The sequence below is a fragment of the Oryza glaberrima genome, chromosome 9, assembly GCF_000147395.1.
Source record: "Oryza glaberrima chromosome 9, OglaRS2, whole genome shotgun sequence".
Taxonomy (NCBI): Eukaryota; Viridiplantae; Streptophyta; class Magnoliopsida; order Poales; family Poaceae; genus Oryza; species Oryza glaberrima.
This window is the reverse complement of record NC_068334.1, coordinates 1,341,053-1,364,809: the sequence shown is the minus strand read 5'-3', so window position 1 is coordinate 1,364,809 and position 23,757 is coordinate 1,341,053. Positions and strand designations below refer to the sequence as shown.

General features: G+C 38.0%; 1 protein-coding gene across 1 annotated transcript; it reads right to left on the bottom strand.

Annotated features, from left to right (window-relative positions):
• Nucleotides 1–1,808: 1,808 nt before the first annotated feature.
• LOC127784276 (structural maintenance of chromosomes protein 6B-like) lies at nt 1,809–22,961 on the bottom strand. Its single transcript, XM_052311477.1, has 28 exons — nt 22,732–22,961; nt 22,537–22,642; nt 21,378–21,511; nt 19,193–19,248; nt 17,561–17,647; nt 16,094–16,414; nt 15,294–15,413; nt 14,357–14,491; nt 13,605–13,681; nt 13,454–13,529; nt 12,336–12,410; nt 12,135–12,239; nt 10,592–10,758; nt 10,405–10,507; nt 9,889–10,001; nt 8,074–8,278; nt 7,884–8,012; nt 7,668–7,782; nt 7,390–7,475; nt 5,980–6,075; nt 5,434–5,570; nt 4,709–4,811; nt 3,297–3,376; nt 3,094–3,172; nt 2,887–2,944; nt 2,599–2,696; nt 2,418–2,512; nt 1,809–2,324 (listed from the first exon to the last, which is right to left on the bottom strand). The coding sequence occupies exons 1-28, from the start codon at nt 22,835–22,837 to the stop codon at nt 2,267–2,269; spliced, it is 3,120 nt and encodes a 1,039-aa protein (XP_052167437.1). The 5' UTR covers nt 22,838–22,961; the 3' UTR covers nt 1,809–2,266.
• Between the last annotated feature and the right edge of the window lie 796 nt (nt 22,962–23,757).

The window sequence follows — 23,757 nt, the reverse complement described above, 5'->3', positions numbered from 1 at the left end:
TGAAACATTTTCTATCAAGTGATGAAACACTTGAAACATTCTTTTTGCTAAATCCTTTTTCTACCGAGTGATGAAATACTAAAAATATTTTTTTCATGCGATGAAACACCATCTGATATTTTGCAAACATCAAACGTCGGGGACCTGTCTCCTCCAAATTTTCAATAAGGAAGATGGATGGAATTGGCATGGCTAAGTGCTGAAATAGCAGTAGCCTTTCAATAAAAAAATACATTCTCTTACCATGCTAACTGTAAAAAGATCAATAAATTATTGAAGAATACTAATATAGGGAATGAGATTTAGTGGATGATGAGGGTAATCTCCACTATTATAAAAATTAAAGATGTTTTTTTTAAAGCTTGGTACGTCGTCTGAATTACAGTAGAAATTAGGAGGAAGCCGTTCGCGTGCCCGCAGCTGTCCGATTCCCGCGTGAAAGCAATGCGTCATCATGTGCGCGCTTGCTGGTCATCATGGCCGCAGCTCGTTCTCTCCACAAGCCCGCAGATCCCCTATTACCTTTCCTATACTTTCTTTAGTTTGGTTAGTTTCCTCATGTCCGATCCCTGTTTTGACACAAAGCGATATGTATACATGTTTCAGACCTTCAGTCATGTCATGCATACACACGTAGGGCAGCAAAATACGCCAAAAAAACTCAATTCAAAACTCAGATCGATCAATGACAATATAATATATTTATCACGATCATGTGCCGAGTCCCCAGCTATATCTTTGATCGGTTCCCCCGCGTGTCTGTTTACATGCCCACGCCCATTGTCACTCGCACTCCTCTCACACAATTTCAGCTACAATTTATTGATTTTTTTGTGTTGCGACCATGGGGATCTCTCTATTGATTTTATTTGAATAGATTAGAGTCCAATTTGTTGATAGATCAAAGTTCTTCTTTTTCCTTCGTGCTCAAGTTGGGAATTTGGAAACAGTCCAGTTATAGGCTCGGTCAGACCTAGCTACTCGTTCCTCTAAGTTCATCGCACGGGTGTGACTGACAAAGGGCAAGGGAGGGACAATCGATTGGGACAGAAACATTCTGAATTTTTGAAGTAGCTGAATATTTAATTTCTTCCGAATACCCGTTGCAACGCACGGGCATTTTTTCTAGTAAATAATAAATTGCATGCGCTTGGGAGCTTTTCTTGCATTTCAATTCCTAGTGTTTTTTTCGAAACTTTGTACATAGAAAGACTATTGCTAGTGATTTTTTGTTAAAACTTTACACATAAGAACTTCCTACTATTTTTATAAGTGTTTTCAAGTTCTGAAAGAGTTTTGTCAGTTAATTGGCAAAAAATCATCTGTTTTGCTCCAATAGAAAATTTGCTAATAATATGATTTTGTACGATAGATTAATATGATTTTTTATCAGTTAATTAGCAAAATAGATTAATATGAATTTTACCATACTTTTCAATACAACTGCTTTTAAAAAACAACATACCTTTAGCAATTTAAAAAGCATGCGCATGAAAGACGAGAAACGGTTGAGAAAGGGAAGAATACAGCCTAAATGAGGTTTATAGCTGACGAAAAAACGAGAAAGTAGCAGTTGAGAAAGATAAGGAAATAACACAGCCTAAATGAGGTTTATATCTGACAATTTCTACATAGAAATTTTCCGATACAAAAGTTTGGTGAAAGTTTGATTAATTTCGCAGTTGAGAATTTGCTAACGTACACGTATCACTAATTATGGGGTGCTAATCGTGTGATCCGCAAGTAGCCAATGAAATTGCCCTACAGTCCTACACCAGCAAGCTTGTTAGCACTAACATCCGATGACTTCAAGCAAGAGCTTAGCGTCAGATATTATATAGATCAGCTCCTTTTTTGTTATCACCAAGCTGCAATTGCTGTTGCATTTCCATTTTGATTTGACAACTCTTACCAAAAAGAAACGAAGCGTTGCTACTGCTTGATGCATCGGCCAATTGTAGAGACTGGACAATCAAAACAACTACAAGAACTATATTATCTGACGACATAAAAAGACTGAACCGCGTGTGTTTTGCAGCCTCCGAGGTACTAACGATGCTTCATGTTTAAATAGCCATAGAAGTAATGGTACCAGAGAACAAGACCGTGATCCAGTCGCGCCAAGATAAGCTTATCCAAAAACCAGCGGCTTACAACATGATCAATAACAAACCAGCGGCTCCAAAAACATCGGGCAGCACACTGATGTTCGCCAAAAGGATACGATATATATATATATATATACAAAGCGCTGAACATACTGATGTCAACCGCGTGGGGCCGCCATTTGCTGCTTCTTGATCCTGTCTCCAGGTTGCACCATGCTGACAAAATGATAAATGTCAACAGCTGATTAATTACGTGACAAACAGGAACATAACCCCGAAGAATGCACACGGACGGTTCTGACAAATTACCTGATATCATGTGGTGTTATAAATATCCACTGTGATCCTTGCGTGACGGCGAAATCTACTAGGGTGTCTAGGCTTATCTTGCGGCTTACTGCATCCTGAACAATTCAAATATCACAGGTAATAAGTTTGATCTGTCATTAACTGAGCAAACAGGTTCCCGAAGATCATAGGGGTTGCTTACCATGAATACATCAAACTCATCCATGGCCCTAAAAGGAGCCTCTGTCATTCCGTGAAGAGCCAAGGTAAAACACAGTGTCGAAAATGATCTCTCTCCACCTAAGAGCAAGAGTTTGAGCGAGAATTATATAATTCTCAAAGATGGTATAAAAACAGTAAGCACAGACGGATGGGTGGGGGTGGTTTTGGGGGAGTTTGATCAGGGAATTATTGGGACCTAGTTCTAAAGATTTGGATCTGACTCCACCCTATCATGACAGGCTCTAAGGCTAAGAGAAGCTGTAGGTACCTGAAAGTCCTCTGGTGTCTGTAATTGTGTCACGAGAAGAATCTTGAGGCATCGTGAGCTACATAAAAATTGACCACAAACAGTTAACTAAATTGCTCTAGAGCAAATTGAGTACAGAAACTTGCAGCCATCACTGCAAGGTTTTATGTTCACTGCACATTGGGGTAAACATGTTGAGAATAAGAGAGAATCTTGTGAGAACCTCACCTCGACAGACAGAAGTCTTTCCTTATAATCAACATTGATAAACCCACTTATCCCTTTCTTCCCTAGGTGCTCGTTGAACCTTAAATACAATGTAAAGGTGGTAGGATTCTCAGGTCTGAGTATTTTTATGTATGGATAGGAAAAGCAAAGTCTTATTTTGAAGTTCGACGATAAACATCCAAGTAAGAAAAGTTAGTACTTACAACCACGTAAGCTGTCGCTTCAAAAGAGCAGCATTTCTCTGAAATTTCTTCCATCGCATGTCCAAAGCTTTTTGACACGACTGCAACAAAAGTAAAATTGAATGTAAAAAGATCCAAAAAAGGCAGCATTGTACATGTCTAGCTCATATCTCAAACAGAACTTCTATATATTTGAATGTGCCAAGAAATCCTTTTCTCCCATTATAGAAGGGAGTGTGGTGTGCTACTCATCCATCCTGAACCACAACCATTTGTGACTTAATATGTGTAGGCATATGTTATGTTTACGCACGCATTGATGCATATATGTGGGTAATAATTAGTTGATATCATGAAGTATACTGCACACCTTTCTTCAGATATGAGAATATTTTGTATTTTAATATTGAAAAAAGGTCCATTTTACTCCCTCGAACTATTTTGCCAGATCATTTAATGCCCTAAACTATTGTCAACTCATTTTACGCCCCAAACTATTGAAAATAATTCACTGTACTTCCTAACGATATTTCTCTTTTTTGTTTCTCCCTATATAAGTACTCCCTATGTTTCATACTATAAGTCGTTTGATTTTTTTCCTAGTCAAACTTAAAGAAGTTTGACCAAATTTATAGAAAAATATAGTAGTATTTTCAACACAAAACAAACATATTATCAAAATATATTCAATGTTAGATTTAATGAAACTAATTTAATATTTTAGATATTACTAGATTTTTTATAAACTTAGTCAAACTTAACAAAGTTTGACTAGAAAAAAAGTCAAAAGACTTATAATATGAAACGGAGGGAGTAATATTTTGCACTAAAATTTCGTATGATGATAGATGTATTATAACTTATGACTCAAACATTTTTCTAGAACTTATCACTCTTTACATAGTTCAAAAGTTTAAGAAAATAGTAATGAAAAAATTTGAATATATGTTTGAACTTTGCAATTGGTTTCCTCTAAGGCTCTACAAAATTGTGCTTTAGAAAGAGAGAGAAATGAGAAATGTTAGTAGGGAGTAAAGTGAATCATTTTCAATAGTTTAGGTGGTAAAATGAGCAGAAAAAATAGTTTAGGGGGTTAAGTGATCCAATGAAATAATTTAAGGGACTAAAATGAACTTTTTCTTTTGGCATCTGTTGCAACCCGCACACATGATGCTTGTTAAATATATAATATGGAAGTTGTGAGCTGAAATCGAATAATGCACATACTAAACCAAATTTGAATAATGGCTACAAGTACAAAGAGATTATCCAGCCATGTAGAAAATCACAATCCACACTTGTAGGGTAAGGATTAAGGTCAAGAATTCTGAGCAGTGTATAAATTGTTGGAGCAGCAAGATGAGCATACAGATAGCTCAAAATTTGAATGCAATCAGACATCATAGGAAAATAAACATTAAGTAAATACTTACATTCAACTTATCCCTAAAACCTGCATATAATTGCTGTTTATCTTCAATTTTCTCTTTCTTCTTGATATGCAATGCTCTCAGATCATCAATGGACTCAGTATATCTGCTCAGAATTTATCATAAAATATTATGTCACACAGGTTTAAAAGATACAAAAAAACATTGAAACTAAAAAGGTGCATATTTAAATGAGTAATTTGCACATTTCACCAGGTAGAGTGTTCCTTGTTTCACTTTGCACCAGGTTTAGTACATATTTTCACTATATACCAGAGTATATTGCGATAAGTTTCACTTTGTACTACATCACATCATATGATTAAAGAGAAATATTATATAATATGAGTGCAACTTATGAGGCTTTTTAAATTTAAACCATGTTTTACGAGGTTCCATTCAAATTTCATGAAACTTCCATAGATTTGAGTATGTATTCTGGTGTTAAATAAAAGTTGAATGAATAGATCCTGGTGTGAATGAAAGTATATGCTCAACCTGGTGCAAAGCGAAACAAGGTGCACTTTACCCAGTGCAAAGTGTAATTACTCTATTTAAATCATATCAGGTAAATTAACAACTGCAAATACAGTGTTCAGAGTAGTATTTTTTTGTGAAAAAAGAAGTCCACAAAAAAATCCCCTTAGTGGTGGGTTGGGTGTAGCACAACATCATGACCAAGTCGTAAATTATTAGTACAGAAATGACAAGGTAAATTAGCTCCAGACCTGCTACTTTCTTTATGAAATCTCAGTTCCAATTTATTTATCGTAGCACTTAGTTGTTCTGGTGAGGATCCAGCCACACCTCCCAGAGTTTCCACATCACTCTCAGAGCATATAATTGATGCCTTCTTGAAGCTCTCCTACAGAAAAAAAAAATCATCATTGAACCTATGGACAAGTGAGATAAATCAGCCCATTCTCTTCTTGTCATTTGAAGTACTCAAGTCAAACAATAAACAGAATATATCATGCAGTTAAGTTCTTGACAAAAGTTAAAGAAACATTAGAAGCCATGCATCATCATAACGAATGTTAACCCAAGATTTGACTGCCCATTTTATGTTATTGCTTGAAGTACAGCAGTTTACAAGGCAAGCTTTGTGACCGTTACAATTTACAAGTGTGACAGAACACTGTTTCTTGCTTAGGAGTTCTGTGTGGAACAACTATAAGGGTACCAAACTAAAATGCTTAAATGCAATATATTCCAATGGTGCAAGCATAACATGATAATTAAAATGATCATTGCTGTCAGTGAAAAAAAAAAACCTGCTGAAGCTTCTGAAGATCTTCAAACTCTGCTTCAGCAATTTTAATATCAGGTAAAACTTTAGTTTCCATTATACCTTCATAGTAAGCCTTGCCCTGGTAAAATTAAAATATTCAACGAAACAAGAACTAATAAAGTAAATTTAATAGGCAAACTTACATGCTAGAGTTTCAATATGAAAAACTTACAAGCTAGAGGCCTAACATAAATTCAGAGTCAGTTATTTTCCACAATGGGAGAAGCAATCATGCAGTTAGCTCCAAAGAAGGGGATAGATGGACTATGGTCAAAGCCCTAGTATCATATTTTGACAAAATAATGCTGCCAATTTTGGCACAGAATTTGCAAGTTGCTAATGCCACTACACACATGCACTAACACAAGAAAAACTAGACAACAACCAATCCTGGACTTAGTCAGCCAAGTGGCATGTCTTTAAGGGTCACGGCTCTACTTGTTGGCAGCAGATGACGCTATGGAGCAAAGGGAGCAACATTGATTCGCTAGGAGCAAATTGGGCCTCTTGGGAGGCCAGGTGCACCAGACCCACTATTACTGAGTGGAAGGGGGGCAGGCAATTCAAAAGAGAGACAATTCGACACGACTTTAAAATCTAGCATCTTACCAGGTTTACCATATGATATGGCCACCAAAAGTTAGGGTTATCTTTTAGTTAAAGTTCTTTAGGTATAAACGAGTTAGTTGACTCTGGTTGTTCAAATTAGATTAACTACTTATTAACCTGTTAAGGGGTAATCAATCACACATGGTACCACAAGATCAATCAAGAAGATGAATTAGTCTGAAGTTCCTCCTAAAGTTTTTTTCTACCAAATGCATTGTCCCTGCTAAGAGTCAGTCCTCCCTCAAATTGTCATGTGTCTAGTGTGTACATCACACATGTCATGGAATGATGGACCTACACAAGCTCACAATGCAGCAGCTTGTTGGATTTCCTAAGCTAAGTTCTGATGACAAACATAGTGAGGCAGCACAAGGTGATTTAGTTTTGCTAACTTATTTTAATTCCACGCCCAACATTTTTTAGTTCTTTTAATGCATTATACATCATGATGTATTTATAACCAATATAATAAGGCTCCCATCGGATGGCCTATTCAGCCAAAGAAAAAGCCAAATTTTGAATTTTTAAACTTAATTTTGACATTGATTTTGAGATATTTTCAACGTAGTTTCTTTTTCAGCATTGGCTTTTAAGTCACCGAGAACACATATATAAAAGTTTTACCTACAAATTTGTTTTTATTTTCTAATAAGCTGTTTTGGCTTATTAAAAGAAAAGCCAAACGATGGGGCCCTAAAATAAATTAACAACGGCAGTTAAAAGTACAAAACACCTCATCAATATCAATTGCAGGAGTAATACTAGTTTACAAGAAAAGGTACACCTGCTCAGCTGTTTGTAGTTTGTCCTTAACACGTTCTATTTCCTTCTCCAGAACATTACTAGGCCCCACCTCCCTATACACACCATCTGAAATGCAAAAAAAAAGGAAAGTACATTTATTATGTCAAGAGTATGACAACCACAGAATGGAAAAACAGGTTGTTTCTACAACAAAACTGTACATCATTATTCTGTTCCACATAATCTAAGCATAAATGAAATTTTAAGCAACTGAGAATCAGCACAAATGTGAGTAATATGGTGGAATTCTATTCATACCAATGAATTCCTTGTAACAGGCTCTCCGGTCATTCTCATCCTGCAAAGCTTTTGTTAACCTTAAATTGGTTTTCTGCACTAACAATTCTTTCTGCTCAATGTCGACTTCCACTTGCTGAAGAAGATAAGTAGCATCAGGAAATTGATGAGATTTGAGCTCAATAATAACAAAGATTAGTACACCAATGTAGTGAAATGAGAGAAATGGGAACAAACCATCATTTCTGCCTCTAGTTCACTGGTATCCGACGATGTAACACGATTAATGTCAGCAGAAGTCTTCCTGATGTCATCCAATTGAACTTTTTTGCTCTCAAGAAGACGCTCCTCTTCTACTCGTTTTCTCTGAAGAAAGGAAAAACAGTTATAACATAATACAAATTAACTGAGCAGCAATCAGTTTTACCTTCAAATTCTTTATTTTTAATTCGATATCTTCTCGTTTATCATTTGGCTTCTTCATATCCCGAGTCCTTTGTGAGATTATTCTCTCCATGTCAGCAATTTCTGATTCCATTTCAGCTATTTTTTCTCCCAGTGAAGTACACAAACGACCTGCATTTCCCTTTCTGTGTGGTGGAAGAATGGTCTGAACAGGACCTCTTGAAAACCTGAATGTTACAATCAATGGAAACAGGATCACCAGAAAAGCACACAATATGTTACCTAGCATGAACGTTTCTTTTCTCAAAGAAGTTTACAAAAAAATTAGAAGCATCAGTAAAACGCCACCAGGGACAACCAAAAGGTAGCTGTGTTCATTTAGAGAAATGATTGATGGACAATGCTTCCACAAACATTAAGGCTGTGTTCTTTGGTTGTTGTTGGGAACTAATTACTTCCACACGCAAAACAGAGCAACTCATTAGCGTATGATTAATTAATTATTAGCTTTTTTTGAAAAATGGATTAATATGATTTTTTAAAGCAACTTTCATATATAATCTTTTTGTAAAAAACGCATCGTTTAGTAGTTTAGAAAGCGTGCACGCGAAAAACGAGGGAGGTGAGTTGGGAACTTCAACAAAAGAACTCAGCCTAACTTACGAGATGCTTCCTTTTTTCCTAAAATCCTGAACTTCAAAAAACTGACAAGTTCCTGTCCACTACTCCACTTGTCAGTACTTCAGCTAGGCTTGAGCAGAAGCGCAACTCGCTTACGGCAGAAGGGGTAACTTGTTTTCATGGCCATTGCCTAGGGAAATAAATTAGGCAACAAAGCCTGGCTGTGAGGACAAATTGACAGATACCTAAATCAAGGGGCTATCAGAAAGGGGAGATAATAGGGAAGGAGGTGGAACATAAGGCAACATGAGATGATAAAACTTTAAAAAAAAAAATCATCCCAGTCAGGCACATTAGGAACAACAGGTGAAACTAAGGAGTCCTAAATCCACTCATTCTTTGTACATTCAGCCTGGATGACCGATATATGCCTACATATTCTACATCAAGATCCTGGCTATTTCATGCTCTAGTGGCCTGTTGTGGATCAGGCACAATCAAACAAGAGCGCTGCAACCCCCTGCACTGACTTGCCACAGGCCCACAGCACACGCACATGCTATGCCTGTCCGCACAGGTACATGGTTGATTGGTTGTCCACAACACCATGTCATGCCACACACACACTGCCCACCTACCCCATGAGAGGAGAATCAATGAGAGCATAGGGGAGGCATTTGGCCATTTCCCAGTCCTAATGATTTTGTCTTCCTTTCGTAATAATTGAAACAACTAACAATATTAAACATCTTTTATGATGGTGTTTTGACAATTACACACATTTGAAGTCATATGGAAGCACTTTCTCTTAGACAAGAACTACCTGTATCTTATGTGTCTACTACTGGGGTACTCTGATGCAACTTTGATAATTTGCAACTACAGGGGCATCATCACTCGTTAAAGGGAACCCCTCATTAAAAACCTAGTAAAATATCAAAATGATAAATCACACTCCACTCTATTTCTACTGTCGATGCTGCACATTTTTACTATTGCTCTCATATTGTTCATTATGTTAATCTCAATTTCCTATTCTCTCATGGATTCCCAATATTTTTTTATCAGGAAATACATGTACACTAAGACGTATCAGTGTATCCATATATTTGGAAATTCTCTAACCCATATCACCGCACTAGTATTGCCTCTTAGTGTAACATAGAAAATGTAGTATATGACCTATGCCAAAATGAGCACCATCAAAGAGACTTACATTTTGTACCCATCGGAAGTATACACGTCCTTCAGATTTTGTATCCTATTATCAAATGCAACAGATCTGCCCACTTCATAGTCTCGAACTAGGACTGTTCTTTCAGCGCTACCCTGAAAAGGATTTCAGCAAATTGAAATATTCAAAACTGACATGTCCAAAAAAAAAATAATAACAAGGTGAAGCTACATTGACTTCTACAAAATATATATATATATATATATATATATATATATATATATCTCAGTATAGAAATAGTTTATCCACTGGGGGATTTGAAAGATGTTTAGTAGTTGATGGTACATCATTGAAAGGGTAAGCATACCATCCACTTGTAATTACTTAAATAGTTTTGCCACCTTATTTGCTATTATACATCGGATAGCTGGATAATTTTTTTTTGGAACTGGAATGGTTCTCTGAAGCTAACAATCCACTACCTCATTCCTCCAAAACATTTAGCACAGTAGGATTTTCCAAACGAATAATTAGAAGCTAACAGTGATAATGCACTACCTGATCCACCAAAACATTTAGCACAGTAGGATTTTCCGACTGAATAACTGAAAGTACTGTTGGATGTGTTGTCGAAGGAAGTAAATGATCTGGAATGTTCAGTCTAAAGAAAAGTCCAATAGAATTAATATTGATTAGAGATCAAATAAAAAAACATTGAAGAAAACAGTACAGATTTTATGGTTACCTTGGCTTCGCAAAATCATATATAATGATTTGAAGGTTATGGTAGTTAACTTCTTTCGCACATTCCCGCAAAATGACTGAATCTCTGTGACAGGAGACGATAAAAGCATCCAGTAGCCTCCCCAATGCACACTCAACTGCAAAAGACCAGGATTCGCTAGCCAGTTTCTGCATAACAAGAGGCATTATTAAGGTTGAAACAAGTAGGATAAATTCAACTATGATAGTGCTCCCTCCAATAATAGATATATGATGTTAAGGACAAGACTTGTTCAAACTTTCACCATCAATAACTTCTTATAAATGCTTGGTTTATAAAAACAAAAGAAAAGTGGTATGCATGGATTTGCCTTGGAAAGTACTACTTATTATAGTTTATAAACTTATACCAACATAGAAATGATGGTCAGAGTTTCAAAATTTTGACAGAATATTGTCCTAAACATCAAATATTTATGACCAGAGGGAGTATATCAACAGAAGAAAAAATAATCAAATTGCACTTCTGAAATGATAATTAAATCTCTTAGATCAAGATGCAACAAGCAGTCCATACTGAAGGCAGATTTTGAAGTGTCCAAATGAGTTCAACCGTAACAGGAGATACTAAAATGAAATCCAGATTTGCCACCACGGTCATGGCGTCAGCCGTCAAGCAGGAGGTAAGATGAGGTGAGGCACCTAGCTATGGCATGGGCACCAAGGCAACACCGTGTGTACCAGAGATTGCATGTTAACAAAAAAAACCACAAGTACAGACAAGGGAAAGAAGATATATGGGCTATTCAGTCACTCAGCTCACCTCGTCCTGACTCCCAACCACCTTACACTAATCACACTCAGGCCATCTCATCCTCTAACATATTCCTCCCTCAATGGAGACACACATTCCAAATGGCAATGGTTTGGGTACTTCAGGTGGCAAGAAGTGACCCTGCCATCTGCCACCCCAAATTGCAGACATGTCATCTCTGATCTTTTTTTCCCTTGCTACCCCCTCCCGCAAGGTGGGTCACACGTGGTAAAGTTCCGAATAGTGCGTTTAACACCCGAACTATGCTTGGGTACCAGTAACCATACCTGCCACAACCATGTGAACCACATATCCAATTCATCAACCCAGATATGATTAATGGGATGTGGAACTCGTTCCTATGGAATTTAGAAGGAAACTGGCATCCTGCAACCCTTTTGTTTGTCACACAACACACATGTTTCTTCTAATAAATTAGGGTGTATACATACTTGCTAGTAATATATGAAGCTTCACTAAGGGAACAGCATTGATCTCATGCTGAGAAAGAGTAATTTGGCTGCCACCCTAAGTCATGGATATATAAATAATGGAAAGAAGATGACAAGATCTGAGGGGCATCCTATAAAAATAGTACAGTAAGGTAAAAGACCTCACTGAATAAGATTGGAAGCAAGTGTCCAATAATATATCAACTGCAGGAAATACTTTACATGATACTACTAATAACCAACAGTAATCAATGCTAACCAGCATGGTGCTAGAATGAAGATAATCAGAACTTTCATACCACATGAACTCCTATAGGACCAAGAGGCGGGATGTTGAATCTTCTTTCCTGTCTTTCTATTGACTTCAAGAGGTTACGAACTCTCTGTCCCCCAAATGTTGATACCTGAGGTATAGCACCAGTAGCATATAAATAAGGTGCTAACAAAATATCTACCACTAAAAATTATGCTTGGGAAACAGGGTTATAATCAGAAAGGACCTTATCAGATTGACGTTGTTGAAGATCACGAATGTGAGCTTTAAATTGAGTAATCTTCTTTCTGTTTTCAACTATCTGCAAAATAACACATATTGGAAAATATCGTAGACAAAGACCAACATGGTCCAAAGACAAAAGTTGGTCAAACTACAGAAAAACATGGAATTCCTTGTGAACTTCATATGGTGCACATAATTCTAACTTTATAAACGATGATTCTTCACACAAACATTAAAGGGAGACAGCTTCAAAAGGTAGTTGATACAAACCAAAGCCCAATGAGCTTGAAACTGAATGAGCTTGCAGGTTTAACAGCTCACGAGATAGTGCTCTCATGTAAATGTACTATCGCACAACATTAAAGTTATCACCGTAAAAAACATTTAGAAAAAAGAGATCAACATTTCTTATGGGCCATGTCACAATCGTGTAAATAAGACAATGTCATATACAAAAAGAGGTTTTGTTATGTGCATCCTACTCTACGAGTAGCTTCTCAACAACACTAATTAGCACTAAAAAGAAGTACAAAAAATGACTGAGAAGTAGTATGACTTAGGCTGAGTTCGGTAGTGCGTTTCAAGTGGGATTTTCCGTGGCACGCAAACTGAGGCAAGCCATTAGCACATGATTAATTGAGTGTTATTAATTATTGCAAACTTGCAAAATGGGTTTATTTGATTTTTTTTAAGGAAACTTCTATATAATTTTGTTTTCAAAAAACACATTGTTTAGCAGTTTGCGAAGTGTGTTCATAGGCAACGAGGGAGTTGCAAAAGCCAAACTCACATCAGAACGCACCGTTAAAGATATTCCATATACCATTATCCAAGGTATATATTCACAAGGCCAAAAGATAATAGAGGCCATTAAGTAATAATGAAATCAGATTTAATCATAGTATAATATAGATGAGGTAATAGTGTCAAGATTGTTAATATTTCAAGAGCTTAATATATCAGAGAGGAAAGCAGACTTTCTGGCTATACAACAGAGCGCATTACTCAGAGAACATAACCACCAGATAGTGAGGTAAGATGAGATGAATAAACCTTGTTTAGGGTACATTACCACCAGCTAGTAAGAGGTAAGAGGTAACCACATTGGATGACAAATACCTCTGTTTCCATGTTTTGGATGGATTTTACAATGACCATTTGTGTTTCATGCAACCCTCTTTCTTCCTCTTTTAACCTAAATGGCACATTATGCAAAATCACACAACCAGGAAATGGTAGGATTGCTAAAGTATAAGGATAACTGAGTTACCTTGTAACATTTGAATGAAGAGAATTTATCTCCTTCTGTATTTCACACTTGTCGTTCTCAGCTTTAGATGATTCATCCTTTAGTTTAACAAAGAAATGGTTCAGATACGATAGGAAAACTGGAAAATGTACAGCCAAAATACTAATCCCTCCGTCCCAAAATATGGCAAATTGGCAATTTCTGGCTAAGTATGCGCTTGTCCAGATACATAGCTAGAAGTTGTTATATTTTGGAAAGAGGTAGTACAGAAATAATAAAGAGGCATGGCACTTGGAAGCATATGTTAAAGAACAGGTAGTATGCAGTTTTACTGATTATTTCGTTTTTTATAATAACCGTGAAAAAAATGAAAAATCAAAGGCTTTCTTTTAAGAGGTAAATAAAATTGCATACAAATACCCTCTTTGTCACCTTACGACTAGTGACTAGTCACAATTGTCAATAAGATACATAACCTGCGTGCCAGGATATGATGCAATACAGAAAAGATTGTGCTTTGCATTGACCTTTTAATTGGAATTTGTACACAGATGAACTACTTTTATTGATTCCTATTGTCTGCTGGAAAATTTATTTAACAAATTGTCTTCAAACATATTTCAGAAATTAACCATGAATACTACATTCAATTAAAAAATGAGAATGACAGCAGAGCCAGTCCTAGAATATGTAAAATAAGTTGGTAAGGAGGTTAAACGACTTCCCCACCAGCATGGAAATTGAAGCATATAAAGGAACGCCAAAAATGTAACCTGCGTGTATTGAATATACTGCTCCTGGAAATCATGAATTTGTTTCTGGAGTTGTTTCACACGATTGTTCATATTCTTTAGCACATTTGTACCACGTACATGCTCTCTCTCTAGTTCAATCTTCAGTGCAACAGCCTGCAAAAAAAACAAGCAACATAAATAGTTAGTAGCATGAAGGATAATTAATAATTTCATTTCCCAGTCGAGTTCCATCCCAAATAATAGGAAAGGAACTGTCTTAGTAAGAACAGTGTGTGTATTAGATTAGTAAAAATACTCTAGGTCAAATGATCTAGCACATAAACAAAAGGGCCTTGGCGGATGCCACCTTGGCACCTGGCATTAACCCTCCACTGAGGATGCCAAGCAGATTTTTTTCCCACAATGGCAGCCACCAAGCCACAGCTCAGCAGCAATTTAGGCACTTGATGCCAGTTTGCAGCCAGGTGGGCATTAGGGCCCTAGGTAAACCGATTCCAAGCAGATAGCACAATTCTCTCCCCTATCGACAAGATTATGTGCACAAGACAACAAAGAAGGATTACGAAAAGAATAATACTAAGCAAAATTAAGCTAATTTCAGCACTCAGTAGGAACCCAAGCACTTATTGAATAATAATATTTCTGGGAAATCACTATTAGCCTAAACAAATATCAAGCAAAAAATAATTTATGGTTACAGATTCAATAAGAATAACAAGCAGAGAAAGTTGCAGATGACAGCAATTTATAAACCTAAAGAACACAGAAGACAAAAAAAAAAAATGGGACAACAGATGGGGTCATTCATGTTTGGAGACCTTTGATTGGTCAATTCTTATACATCACATGGTCATAACCATTTCAGTTTTATTTCCTTGCACAATGAAAAACAGCATGTAGAGAACACCTTCTGAAGAGAACTCATGTTCCTGAACTGAAAATAATAGTCACATACCTGAGCAATGTCATCCTCCAGTTTTTCTTTCATCATGGTTACTTCACGTGACTTTTCTACCAAAGATCTGGCATTTCTTTCCTTATCTGTTAATTCTTCCTTCAATTTGACTATCATGGACTACATAAGAATATGTAATAAGTTAGGCGTATGAATCCTTGAACAATAGACTTTATATACATCGGAATAATTAATTAAGCAAGATATTTTTTAGAATATAACCATGCAGTTTGCATATAGTAGAACAAAATCAAATTAAGCAAGATCACCTTTATCAACAAACCTTTATCAGCAATCAATATTCCAATATAGTAACGCTTATTGTTTGTATATATAACCATGCAATCGATAAGAAGATATATGGGCAAACATAACAAAACAGTAGCTGATTCCCCATTTATCAGCAAGCCTAAAAAAATTACAACCACCGGGTTCCTTGGCTAGCAGCAAACAATCAAATGTCACAGCCACAGCATTGTGCTCATCCTTTGAAAATTCATGGGAGGGAAGAAGAGAGGAAGCCGCTGGTCAGGACTCAGGATCAATGTGTCCCCATCACAGCCAAGCTCCTCCACCTCCTTCGCCATGAGAGCCGAGCGCATCCTTTGCATGGCATACCTATGAACATATGCTCTTTGCAATGGATATTTCCAGCCTCAAACTTCGCAATGGCATAATTTAAAGTGCCAACTTTGCAATGGTTCCTTAGCGGGGTAACATTATAGAACAATGATATTAAACGTACATTGCGTTACTCAAAAAATAAAATGCTCGTGCCCAGTAAGAAGATCTCAACTTACTGCATGTCCATCAATTTTTTCTTGGCAGGCGGGAATTCGCTCTTTCAGTTTCAGAAGTTTTACTGTTTGTTCTTCAATTTGTCTGTCAACATCATAAACCCAGGACCAGGCCAACTTTTTCTTTAAGTTATCAATTTCATGTGCTATCTTCTCTATATGTTCCATATTCTTTATCTTCTGTTGTAATTCATCAAGCTCCATCATTGCTGGCTTAATTGACTTTTCCAATTCTTGCACAACAGAGTCCGCATTGTCCAACAGTTCTCTTATCGCCAGAAGCAAATCATTTACATGTTGAAGAAGAGTAGCCTTGAAAAAGAACTAGAAGAAAACATAGTGAGCTAAGTCTAGTATACATATATTACATAGTCTAGCCCATGTGCCTATCTGGTTTATAAATACCTAATTAATAATTAAATTAAGTGCATACTCATGAATAACATCAAATCTGATAGTATGAATACAAGGGCTAGAACAATGCTCACAATTATCACACGAAAAGATATAATAAGAACAGGTATGAGGCAGAATTATAACAACAGCACCATTGCATTGACTTCATTTTACTGTCATCTCAAATAGTAAGCTACCATCAGATATCTGCCCTGGTTAGATAATCCACTATGGTGTTATTTTTTTCTATTGATATGTAATGAAAAACTAATACATTACGGAATTATTAGTCATGACAAATCTAATATACCATTTTCAAATGACAAACCCAAATAGTAGTCATCAAATCTAAAAACAAAGTCGGACTAAATGTTTTCTAAAACATCATATACCGCTGAAAGGAGCATGATCTACCAAAAAACAGTACTACTGGTAGATGGAAAGAACAAAAAGACACATGAATGCATTCGAGAGCAGTAGACAAATGAACAGGAAGCATTCTTCACAATGCCATTGAATAAATACATATATGAGGATTGAAGCTGTTAGAACCTCAATGGTTACTCTCATTGAGAAGAGGATGGCACAAGAGATGGGGCAATTTTCTGGTTTTCTCTCATTCACAAACACAAAGCCATACCTTCCCGAGGAAGGTTGGATACATATATATATAGCCATAGCTGGCTGCAAGCCTATTGCTGCACTCTTCTAGTCTAAAATTCGAATTTTGAAAGGGATGCTGTCCTAGAGGGCATCCCAACTGAATAAAGCATAAAGGGGGGCATAAAGGAGATGCTAACCGCTGCTGTCCTACTAACCGCAGCTGTCCTAGCAACTGAAAATATGCTAAAGGAGTAGATGCTGTCCTGAAAAGGTGAAAAGGTGAAACTACCCAAAAGCAAAAGAAAGAATCACAAACAAGGACCACAAAGACTTATCCATCAGAAGCATGAAGTTCCTTAGTCAAGGAATATACAGTACAGTAGATGTTTCCGAATGTTGTAATGCATAAATAAAAAAAATGAAGAATCATGCTTGTAATGATATTGCCATTATACTAATGAAACTAATTACCTTAAACTTGTCCTTGTTATTCCCTGAATGTAAGAATTCTCTACTTTTGTCCTGACTCATAATGACACAAGGATTTTCAACATCAATCTGAAAAAGAAAAACCATACATATCAGAAAATGCAGAGTTCTTACATTACATATAAGGCACTTTAGTTAGAATTACTCCCACTGTCCCAAAATAAGTTCATTTTTCACCCATCACACACATACCAATACAACTATTCCTCACTTTATCAAATCCCAATATAACTATTCCTCACTTTATCTACTCCCAATGCAAGCATTCCCTACTTTCACAAACTCCGATGCAATGATTCCTCGAAAATGGACTTATTGGGACAAATAGGAGGAGCCAAAAATGAACTTATTATGGGACGGAGGGAGTACAGCATAAGGACTTGTTGACTTGGTCAACTAATCCACGACTTGCTCTTGCTCATGCGAAACAGGGGATGCACTATATTAGTCTTTACTACTATTATACTCTACGAAGCACTACATACAGTATAAACTAGGACCATGGAGTAGCCAGCAAGACAATAAGTCAACAAGAAATAAAACTATAGTACTAAACACAATAAGCCAGTTAGCATGGTAATTTGGTGATTTGCTACAACCGACTTTACCAATCTATACTAATCGTGCGACATGCTATTGGTCGAGTCATGGCCCTCTAGTAGTGTGACTTGGCCAACTTTACGACTGCTTTAGGACTAACCGCAACAAGTCACGTGACTAGAGAACAATACTGGAATAGTACAAATGATTGTTGAAGCATGGCAGGTGATATGCGAGACCCTTGAAGATTCCAAACTCTTAAGTATGCTTCACAAAGAAAACTATTAAAGAAGGATGAACTATAAATGAAATTAGTAAAGTGCTATAAATGAATGCATATTCATACATCAAATTTCTTATTGCATGCAACAAAACCATTCATTGTTCCATTCTGCAATCACAAAGGGGTGAAATCCCTTCCTTAGATGCATTAATGCTTCTGACATGGCACAAAGGTACATGACAGTTGTTTTCGGATGCCAAACCCCAGAATAGGTGCACTAGCAATGGTGACTGGCAAGTATGCAATTGTTATTAGGTGTATACACACATGGCAATTAGCAGAACTAAAAGTACACTTGAGGAAGATTAAATTTCAACTTTTTGGGGCTGGGGGATGCATTTTTGTTTGTTTTCCCCACAGCAGTTGTCAATGAGATAAGTTAATGTCAAAGGGTAGTAAATAAGAATTCATGCATCTAAATTTAACATCCTGGTGATGTGATGCACTTGCCAACTTGATTCAAAATAATTGGTGTGCATACCAACTTCATTGTCAACAATATAATTTTGACAAACTAAAAGTTCTCAAAATATTATACTACCTCCGTCCCAAAATATAAGAACCTAGGACCAGATGGGACATTTCCTACTTCCTAGTACTACGAATCTGGACAGACTGTCCAGATTCATAGTACTAGGAAATGTCCCATCTACTTACAATACGTATATGAGAAGGTATCATTAGTTTACGCTTCGCAAGTGTCCAAACAAGTCTCAAGGACTTAAACAAACAATTGGAAGGGAAACTACCTTGAAAACTACAGGAATATTCTATGCATATAAGCAACTTACATTGAAATGTTCAATTATCTCAATGAGATCGTCTTTACGATGTGCCACCTTCCTCCCTGTGCACAGCACATGCACAAATTTACAGTTGGATGAGCATAAAAATCATAAGAAAACATGTAATTCAATAGGTAAAGAAACAAAAGGAACAGTATTCTTTTTTAGCAAATTTGTTGTGGTTATCCTTCTTTTAAATACAACATTTGCAGCCTATCTATAGTTCAGCCATGATTCAGTTCCATATCTGATTTCATATGCCAGTAATATTCGTTTTCATGCACGGCAAGCCTATAATGATCTATAATGGGAATTAAAATAACATGTAGAACCAGGACACCTAAAATTTGCCTGAGTATGATTATATTGTCCAGAATGCAGACTTTATGATCCATGCAAACATAAAAATTAGATAAAACTGGATATATGCCACTCCAAAAGTTCCTACTGTAAGAAATGCCACTCTAGAAAATGTAATCATTCATAATCACTCGAAAGAGATGGAATGCTATCTTTGCCACTTTGAGCTCTTTACTGTTATTTCTAGTATGAACATACACACTTTCTTAACCATTTTGCCCCTGTATGTTTCACATTTCTTTTAGCAGAGTTGACTGAAGATATGGCCAACCAATTTCATCAAGATTTAGGGAGAAAAATCCAAATTACAAATTACAGACTGTTGTCGACAGTAGGCTGTCGAGGACCATAGGAAAGACAAGCTGGCATGTGCCAGCAACCACATACGCACTTGCTTGTCTTGAACAAACCCGCTTCACACAACACCATGATTTCATTTTTTTATTTCTGAGAATAGTTGAGTGGAGGATCGCATTCACACATCAAGCACCCCGCTATTTCTTTCATTCCACACGAGACAGCACAACATCAGACAGAACGAGTCAAAAGCTTTTTTGACTGGCACAGAGGTCAGCAGTGCTGATGAGCCCAGCCTCTCTTCAGCAGGTTGTCCACCGTCAGGCATAGACCCTTGATTGCAAACCACATGAAGAAGTGCATTTTTGATGGTGCCCTTGTGTGACAGTCTGACAGAGCAATTTGCCCAAGGACGAGCACTCATGTGCTGTAGAGAATAGCCGGTAAGCCAAGTCAACTTTGAAGTGTCCATGAGCTTCCAACTTCCAGCGTACCACATCTTGATCATCACTCAGTGAAAATTCCTGCACTGCATCCCGTACCTGAAAATATTCTTCAAAAGCCCTTGTGGATGGAGCTACCTGTAAAGACCACATCCATCAGTTTCACTGGAGCCCCTGCTTCACCGTCAGAGCACCCTTCTTGACCTGAGAAAACAGAGCTGGAAGGGCAGTCTCAATTGGCCCTGACTCCAGCCAGCTTGATCACCAGAAATTCGGTGCTGTTTCAAATTTTCCTCCCCAACAAACAGTACAAGGCAAGACCGAAGCTCAGGGGTAGGAGCTGCTCATACCAATGGTGACCAGAGGTATGGACCTAGTTACTGTGGTGGAACAAGGGGAGAAGAATACGTAGTACAGATACCAAATATTGTTAAGGGCTTAGAGTGGCAAAAAATAGAACTTTTACTTTTTTTTCAGTGGCATTAGAACAGTTGCATTCTGAATTTCTGAGTGGCATTTCTTGGAGTTGCACTATTTAGAGTGGTATATATACAATTTTCTCATGTACGCACGGTATGCAGGTTATTTACCATCTTCAAACTGGTTCACCAGTCTTAAGTTGTTAAATATAGAAAGGTAAGGGAAGAATAAGAGAAACAACAGCCTAAACATTGGAAAATCGTGCTTGTTACTACATAGAATAGAGATATGCAATAGACTTAAGAGAATGACTAAGTAAATGAGAAATGCAAGGTTAAGAAATGAAAACAAGCCAACACATTGACTCATTCTACTTAGTCCTTGGTACACTTCACACCTAGTGTATGATTCATTTTGTGCACACTTCTATAAGTGGTTCTGGAAAGTACTAGGATGAGTAAACTAGTTGGTCTGACTAAGACCAACTTATATCCCTAATTGACAGAAAAAGGAAAACAACATTGCAGAAAGAATTTGGCATGCAAATTGGAAGGTCCAACGGCTAAATTGTAATGACTTAAAACAAAATATCAGCAACTTTAAACAAGAAAATGCAACTGTAAAAATGGACAACAGTCGATTAGACAGGAGGATGAATCAAGTTTTATTACCATGTTGATCCTTTAAAAACATAGAACTACTTGACTCAGTAATCCTGCGTTCCAATCTAACTAAATCTCCATATACTTCAGGCTTGAATGCGTCTTCCCCTTGGTTATTGATATCAACAATAATTGCAGCATAACTGCAATTTTAATTGAACAAATAAGACATATTACAGACAATCACAAAAGACAGACAGAACAGTCAGAAGAAAACACAAAACCATCGAGTGACCTTTGAATTGAAAAACCATGCGTCAAAGATTTAAAGATCCACTCTACCGTCTTTCATAGCTACTGAATAAACAGCACCATCACCGATCCAATCAAACTGGTTCTGTGTTTTCAACCAGCACTTCACCCGTTAAGAGGATTTGATAGAATTTTGCTGCTAGCATAACACTTAATAAAGCGAGCAGAGTTCGTCTGCATGGCGTGCTTTCACCTCCTAGCATGCGCCCACAATGAAAAATTATTGTGCCCCTTTCTGGCAGAACTTGAACTGCAAGAAGCTCCAATGATCCTTGGAGCTAGGACAAGAAGTAGACTGGGATTGATTGAATGAGACATCTTGCTCGCCTTTTAGACTAAAAGAGGCTTAAATCACTTTATTTTAGCCTACAAAGTCCATATTCTGCAAGAATCTAGGATTTGGAGCTGTGCCAACCAGCCACTCGGCCTTTGCACATCAATTCTATCAGTTTGCCCGACTCAACTGATGACAGTTTTACCAGTTTGTAAATGTATGAATGCAGAGGCTGCACACACATGACCTGATGAGTAGGCTCTATTTTTTGGGTTCAGTTTTAAGAACTCATCTTTTAAAATCGATGATCTATGTGTACTCATCCTTATTATCAATTAAATTTCTTGCCGCTTCAATCACAAAAGAAAATTTTGGCTGTAATGAGAAATTTGGTGTCAAATCATTGGTCGCTTGCATAGCATGTGAAAAAAAAAAAAACTATCCAAAATACATGCACAGATTCATGGAATAACCGATGAAGGACCACCCACACAAACACTGACACACACTTAAAAGAGCCTTTTTTTTTTAATGAATCAGAGGAAACTCGACAACGGCCAACAAGTATCCAAGACTTGTTTTTTTTAATTTACGAATACCCGAAATTCAGGTAAAGTAGAAATGAACAAAGTAGGGCGCAACCTGCAGCCGGTCTTGATGAAGTCCTTGAGGGCGGCGGCGCGCTGGGTGCTCTTGGCGCGGGAGCCGAAAGCGATACACAGCGCCGTCAGGACGGCGCTCTTCCCGCCTGCGACGGAGAGAAATGATAAGGCACGGATCGATCGAGAGGGGAGGAAAAGAGGAGGCTAGGGTTTGCGGGAGGGAGGGGAGGCGTACTGCCGTTCTGGCCGGTGATGAAGTTGACGTGTTGGCCGAGCTCGATGTGGAGGCTGGAGTGGCACATAAAGTTCTCCAGCCGGATGCGAGAGATCGTCCCCGCCATCGCCGGCGACCCCCCGTCTTTCCTCTCCTCGCCGGCGGAAGGCAAATGTGGGGGATTCGATTCGGAAAATGTGGGGATTTGGTGGGTTTTGGGGGCAACGGAGCCCGCCAAAACCGAGGATTGGCGGTGCTTAGGGTTTTCCTACTGATTAGTATTTAGGAATAAGTCCACTCGGACTCGTGAGAAGTGACTCGAATCTAATCCATGATCCTAAACCGCAAAACCGGATATCTCGACCCTTAAACTATTGAAACCGGTACAATTTAACTCCTTTGGTGATTTTGGAGAGTGGTTTCGCTGACATGGCGCTGATGTGGCGGTGTTGACCTAATATGTGGTGTTGACGTGACGCTTAGGTGGCATTTGAATTAAAAACATATATGTGGGACCCGTTTGTCATTCAAAAAAATTGTGGGACCCACTGACATGCGGGCCCCACATGTTATCCTCTCTTTCTTCTTCCTACCTTCTCTCTTTCTTTCTCTTTCCCTTCCCTTCAGCCGTCCACGGGGAGCACGGGATGGAGTGGCGGCGAGCGGGGGCCTGAGTGGTGGTGGCCGGCGGGAGCTAGCTAGAGCAGCAACGGTGGGCTAGAGCCGACGCAGGTGGAGGAGAAGGAGAAGGAGGCGGCACTGGACTATGAGGTCGCACCTCCTCGCGGCGGTGATGTGGAATTGCCGATGGATGGGGGAGGCGGTGGCGACAAGGGAGATGGCGGTGGTGCAGTGGATATTTTCAAGTCGTATTTCAAATATTCCCAAGGTGTCACTGAGCTCGAGCGGCGGCACGAACATCAATGAGGATGGTGACGCCGCTTGCAACAGCTATAACCCAGTGACGGCTACGTAGCACACCGCGAGCGCGAGTTCCCGGCGGCGTTGGCTTCGGTGAATTCAATGGTTGAGGTAGTAGACCCTCTT